Below are 7,131 nucleotides of genomic sequence, written 5' to 3'. Positions count from 1 at the left end.
TTTTGAAACAGCACTTAGAAAGCTCTGAAAAAATTTAGCCACTAAGTTTGTTTTTTGTTTTTCATAGAATGAAAATAAATATAGACTAATACATCTTAGTATGCTACAAGCCTGTAGCTTAATAGTGTATAAAATAAAACTTAATATCATGGCAAACTATTCAGAAAAACAAATAATTTTTCTTTTAAATTTCTTTTATAAATAGAAAGTTTATACACAAATTAATAGATGGGACTAATTTTTAGAATCTTGTTCAGAAATACTGGTATTAAGTGCAGATAAGTAATAACTTATCCTTGTGAAATTGTGATGAATAGCAACCCTATACTCTAGTAATGTTAAATTTAAAGAAAATTTATACATTGTTTACTAACCCATTCAACTGTTCCAGACGCACTATTACGTCAAAAACATTTAAAACTTTCACTGATCAAGAGGTACCTACTCCATTACATTCCTTTATTTTATAATATTATTTGTGATAACCGTATAATTTTAGGAAACCCTGGCTACCATTATTTTAAACTTAAATAATTAGATCATTTGGATTTTAAAATTAAAATTTTTAAAATATATATCATATAGGTATAAAAAACAAAATGTAATTAAAAATATTTTATTTTATGTGGCATAGATAGGTTGCAGAGCATAATAGTGTAGCAGTGAAAAGGTTAATTAAAATTATCTTGAAGCATAATATTTGTCAACATTTATTTTTATATTATCCAGGGATTTTTATACTGAACAATACAAACAATAACACAGGCAAAAAAACATATAATCAGATGATAAAGATCATGTTAAACATGAAAACATTTCAGTAAAAAGTATAAATCTTTTTATTCCTTTTTGTTATTTAATAATAGTACCTGTTTGAAAATTAAATATATTTTAATTAAAATTTAATTTTGTATAAAACTTCAACAATTGGTAAATTTCAAATTTTCAATTAAGAGCAATTATTTATGTATTAATGCAGATTTTTACTTTGTCAAATGGAAAAATAGTTTTATATTTGTTTGGTTATTCTTTTAGAATGAATTATATATTCTAAGGCAACATTAAAAGTTAAAAATTTTTTTTTAATGTCTTAGTTTTAGAATTTGTTAGGAGTGTGTAACATTTACTCATAATATAAACTTAGTGGTACTTAGTTAATATAATTGTTATGTAGGTAGTTACATTTACTGCTGAAATTAAAAGCTGAATAAATTATACATACCAAGAGTAAATCCCACATTTCTCTTCGGGATTCAGGATCCATTCCAGAAGTTGGTTCATCTAATATTAGTATCTGAAAAACAAAGAATGAATGTTATTTTTAGGTATTTGTAAATTAAAAATATAACATAGTAATACTATAGAAATTAAAAGCTTACCTGAGGATTGCCAACTAACGCAATTGCAAGAGACAACTTACGTTTCATTCCTCCAGAAAGATTGCTTACGAGTTCATTTTTCTTTTGCAATATATTTAAAAGTTTAAGTAAATGTAAACCTTCTGATTTTGCATTTCTCATTGGCAAACCTTTCAGCTAAATTAAATTATAAAAATATTATTATTTCCTTAAAATATTATAAAGTAAACTTAATACATACCATTCCAAAAAATATTAAATGATCCAGAGTAGTCAAATAAGAGAAAAGTAAATTATGTTGAGGACATAAACCGAGATTTTGTCTAAAATCATCAATGTTACTAAATACATTCTTTCCATTAACATTTATGGTACCATATGTTGGAGAAAATAATCCTTTATTAAAACAATTCAATTAATATATTTATATATTATAATTTATAATAATATTTATGAAATATAAAAAGTACCTGTTATAATTGACATTGTGGTTGTTTTTCCAGCACCATTATGACCTAAAAGAGCAGTAATTTGCCCTTTATATAGGTCCAAATTTACTCCATCAACTGCATAAAAATTTCCAAAACGCTTATGTAAATTTTGTACACTAATTCCAACTTCATAATTATTCGGAGGTTTTTCAAAAAGCCTACTACTGCTTTTACTGATTGGAACCATTACATTATTTTCAGTCTTATTTTTTGACCATTTGCACAAAAAATTTAATGGTTTGGCAACACCAAATTGTCCGGGCATGACCGAGTCAATATACCAAGCAAAAAATCCATATAAGAAACAATCAACAACAAATATCAGTAAAATAGAACCAACAGAAAAACTGTTACCGCCTTTTCCAGAAGTAAATAGAGTGGAGAATTGTAGACCTTTTCCTTGAGTTTCAAGTGACGATATAGCTACATAAGCTCTTGATACTGCAAAGTTAGGAAATAATGTGAATAGTGTTTGAACTAGAATGCTTGTAGAAGGTTTCACAAAATTTTTGGGTAAAGTGTAAGAGAGACACCATACACAACTACCAACAATTAAAGCAACTAATGGTCGATTGAATAAACTACTAATTGCAAAGCAAAAAAATACTCCAGCAATCATATACATCATTAAAAATATCCATAAAAGTAATGGATTTGTGTAATTTAATAACTTTGGTTGGCCAGTAGATACTTCAAAACAAGTAATATAAGTAATAACTGTGATTGATATAGCATATACAAAAAAGTTGTGTAATATCCATCCTGCCCATATCATCCATCGTTTAAGACCCATAATTGTCATTAATTCTTTTACACCAGAATCTTTTTCTTCAACAACTCTCTTAATTGTATTGGCACACATTAACAAAAAACTTAAAATGGTGAATAACGGCAAGAATATATCAAATAATGTTTGAAATGATGAATCCTTTAAGTAATTTGCATAAGGGTACGACTGGATTTCTAAATTATAATCATTTATATTAAGACTATTTTTATTATTGGTACTCAACAAAATAAAAGCTTTGTCTAAGGTTAACTGTAATGCTAAAAATCCCATATTTAGGTATTCATCACCATAATCCATAGGTCCTGGTATTTCATATGGAGGAAACAAATGATCTGTTAGCCATAATTCATTTGTGCTTCTTAACTTATACTTTAAAACTTGGGATTTTATAGTTTCTTCAAAAACAATTCCAAATCCCATAATACCACCAATTCCACTGCTATTGAATTTGATTTTGAATTTGTTTATCATTTCTTCTTCATTAATAGCAGTTTCAATGTTATCAGGAAAAATTTCCAATTTTTTTTGTACAATGTTCATAATTTCTTCAGTTTCAATGGTTTTTGGAGTATATATAAAAAGTCCTGATGATTGATGCATCATAAAATTTTTATATAAAAGATCTTCAGAAATAGGGCTTGGTATAGTTTGGTTTATAATTGTTGGTTCAGATGTTGTATCATTTCCAAATTGTGACTTTAAATAATTGATAAAAAAAAATAACAAACACGGTACTATTATTTCAATTATAGTACTCAACCAATGTCTTTTTCGTAGTTGTAAGCTTTTCCACAAAAGTACTTTTATTTTTAACCACATCTTTACTTATTTTCTGAAAAAAAAAATTTTTAATATTATATAACTAGAAATATTGGAAGATTCAATAAATAATTTTATTTATTGTCAAAAATTATATAATACAAAAATTTAGTATGAAGTTTTTTTACCATATATTAATTATTCTCTTTAAAAGGATGTTTTAACCACACAGAATATTTCAATTAAATATATTTGATATACATAGCTATTGAAAGTATTTTGTATTTTCAAAAATACTGAAAATACAAAATAAATAATAACATATAAAACAATTCTCACAATTGAATTTTGGTCAGTTTTAAATTATAATGAGCTTTACTTTTCTCATATAATGATATAATATACCATAGTAGGTAATAGGTACTATACTGTCAGGCACTTATTTTGGGGGAGGCAAGTGTACCTCGTTGCCCGGGACGAAAATTTTTTAATCCATTTAAGGAAAGGTAAATTTATATTTACATATTATTATTGTTTTATTTATGTGATTTTGTATCAAAATTAATATTTTACAATCATGTACCAAATATGGTCACATAGCCCTCTGGGAATTTCAAATCTTAATACAATTCAATAATTAATTATTATTTCGTTAGATAGATAATATCGTTGAATAGTAACTGTAAATACTTAATCATGTACTACTACATGTAGTAGTTCATGCTGTAAATATTAATATTTTTGACCATTCGTTGAGTGCGGTTCCATTACTGATGATGATTTTATTTTATTAATATTGTAAAATATGGTTGCAGGGAAAAGGTATATTTTTAGACTTGTAAACAAATAATATTGCATTGTTATCTTTCGCAATCTTCGGTTGTTAGTTGTCGTATATGCTCGTTTATAATATTATTAGAAATAAATACATTATTTAAAATTATTAAAACTATTATTGTTTTTTTTTATTATTTTTTTTTGCCTAAAAATTGAATTTGATTTCAATGGGCTGGTCAAAAATTTGTAGTAACCATGGTAGGTACAGATAACATTTTTTGGCAAAGACTCCCGTGAACCAATAATGGGACACAAAAACTTATTGGCTAAACCACAAGTGTACCAAAAATGGTACAAGTAGCTCTTTTGCCATTGTAAAAATGACGTAGCGATTAACCTGTTAAAGAAAAAAAATGGAAATGTTGTTCTGGAAACTTGGGAAAAATTTATTAAAAGGCCTTTCTAATGTGATTTTTTAATGAATTGTTTTAAAAATAATTGTAACTTTTAATTTTAATATTTAGTTAGTTTGACATTTGTTATTGTTAACACGGTGCTTGAATTGAGGGGGTACGTGAGGAGACAGAGATAATTTTTTTTTTTTAAATATTAATAGGTACTCCTTGCCTATCTAATGATATCTCAATCAATAAGATATTTAAATATTCAGGTAGGTATATAGATTTTCTTTACACTTTTGAATCCGTCTTCTAAATTTTTCTGCATTCAAGCACTGCGTACATTTCCTATCAAACTTAAAATTAAAAAGTATTTTATATTATGCATTATTTTTCAAATACATATTTTGTATTTTAAGTACCCAATTGCTGTGTATTTTGTATACTGAATTTGAAATACAAGAAGTAATGTATTTTGCCCATTCCCGTAACCACATGCGTTACACATAACATACAAACATGTACTTTCAACAGTTTAAATATGATGTTTTTAGCTTAATGTTATAATGAAATGACCCATTATCAAACGTCAAACTTAGGTAATGATTATACACTTTCAAGGGGTACGTTAACATTTTTGAAATTTGTGAATGCACTGGGATATAAAAAGATTGAGGACTACTGAATTATAATCATTTTGCTACCAGAAACTACGCTCAGATTTGAAAATAAAGTATATTTCTGCACCAAAACTATGATAATTGGTAGAATGGTAATTATTTCATTTTTGTAAATTATTATTGTAAAATTAATACATTCATACTCGAAATCTATAATTCCGCATAAAATTTAATTTGTATACTAATTTAAAATTTGAATAATTTCTGATTATGATACTATGGTACTTATTTTATTCATACTTGGCTTAAGAATGAGATTTGTTTTTTATTTGAAAATGAGTATTTATTATTAAAGGTACCTAATAAATGAATGGATATGATATAACTTACAATACTAAATGCATATGAGAGTAAAGTCTGTGATCACAATGATGGTACATTACTAAGGTGATTCTTTCTACACTACTATCATAATATACTGTGAAAACCGAGGTGAAAACTTGCTTTTTAAAATGTAAGCACAAAAAAAAGGGGGACAAATTGGTACCGCCCGCTCTGCTGTACAGTAATTATTGAGCATGTTTTTGGAATGGATGTGTTTCATTTATATTATAAATCATTATATACAAAAAAACTGAGCGAAGACATTGTAACATCCTAGCATACTTGTAATAAATTATCAAATTTAATAATTAAAAAAAAATTAATAAAAATTGAAAATATTTCATGACTTTAAATAGCTAAAAACAACTTGTTGGGGATCTTCTATTAACATTCCATACACTTCTATTAACATTTCCAGCATTAATTAGGAAAAGAAAAACTTTTAAGTACAGCGAACTGAAAATTATTTACAAAATTAGAAAAATGTCTCATGGCTATAAATAGCATACAAAGAGTCAAAATAGTTTGAACATTTTACCATGTATGGATAATGTGAACATAAATGTTTTATGAAAATGTCAAGTGTCTACAGTTATTAATTTTTGAAATTACAACACAATATCAAAAAGTGGGAGTTACTCTGCTGTACAGTAGGTTACAAGTGGGTCACTGTAATCAATGGTGTTAAATTTGAATTCAATGATATAAAATCTATGTACACAATAAAACTATTCTGAGTGAAGACTGTCTTTCAGCTTATAATAGGTACTATATTAGGTATTAAGTATATTTGATGATATTATTGTAATTAAATTCATTTTTACCTAACCTGTATTAAATTTTTAAGTATTTTAAGTTTTGACTGAACAAATACAATTTTATTGACATTTATAGAATAAAAAACTATAAATATTTTTAAAATTGTATCATTTGACTTTTTTATTTTAATTTAAAAATATATATTGACAAATTACAGTCTATACGACAAGGTATAATAAGTATGTGCCACTTGACAAGAATGAACCTATATAAAATTATAAAATAAATATCAAATATCGTAAAAATTATATATTTAAAGTATTTTAAACTTTCATAAAAAATGAATGTTAGGTTCAAATTAAGTAATTTTTTTTTGTTAAAAGAAAGGAAAATTTGTTGAGAATCTTCTATTAAAATTTCCAATGTAAACTATAAAAAAAAAAACTTTCATGAATTTCTAACTGAAAAATAATTTTAAAAAGGTGGGTAAGTGGATGTCGCTCTGCTGTACAGTAGGTTACAAGTGGGTAACTGTATAATGGATAGTATTAAATTTGAATTCAATGATATAATATCACTGTATAAGAAAAACGATTCTGAGCGGAGACGATTTGTCAGTCTAGTTATTAGACATACATATTATAGGTATATTTATCTATAGTAATAAAAAAAAATTGACCTATAATAGGTGGTATCAACAATAAATTCCAAATTAATCATATCACAATATCCAGTAGGTAACGTGTTATACATCAACAACAAACCGTGGTACTATCATAGATATATTATATAATA

At 25.7% G+C, this 7,131-nt stretch overlaps 1 protein-coding gene across 4 annotated transcripts in view; it reads right to left on the bottom strand.

Annotated features, from left to right (window-relative positions):
• The window catches only part of LOC100168860 (ATP-binding cassette sub-family A member 3), a 25,548-nt gene that overhangs the window by 13,786 nt on the left and 4,631 nt on the right, over positions 1-7,131 (bottom strand). For all 4 annotated transcript variants that reach the window (XM_029490404.1, XM_016802487.2, XM_029490405.1 and 1 more), the window contains exons 3-6: positions 1,829-3,471; positions 1,600-1,754; positions 1,380-1,535; positions 1,223-1,294 (exon numbers count right to left, since the gene is read on the bottom strand). In XM_029490404.1, the coding sequence (XP_029346264.1) occupies positions 1,223-1,294; positions 1,380-1,535; positions 1,600-1,754; positions 1,829-3,458 (2,013 nt within the window). In that variant the 5' untranslated portion in view covers positions 3,459-3,471. The remainder of the gene's footprint in view (positions 1-1,222; positions 1,295-1,379; positions 1,536-1,599; positions 1,755-1,828; positions 3,472-7,131) is intronic.

Source organism: Acyrthosiphon pisum, chromosome A2 (assembly GCF_005508785.2).
Source record: "Acyrthosiphon pisum isolate AL4f chromosome A2, pea_aphid_22Mar2018_4r6ur, whole genome shotgun sequence".
Lineage (NCBI taxonomy): Eukaryota > Metazoa > Arthropoda > Insecta > Hemiptera > Aphididae > Acyrthosiphon > Acyrthosiphon pisum.
The sequence above is the reverse complement of the archived record's forward strand: the minus strand, read 5'-3'. Positions and strand labels throughout refer to the sequence as shown.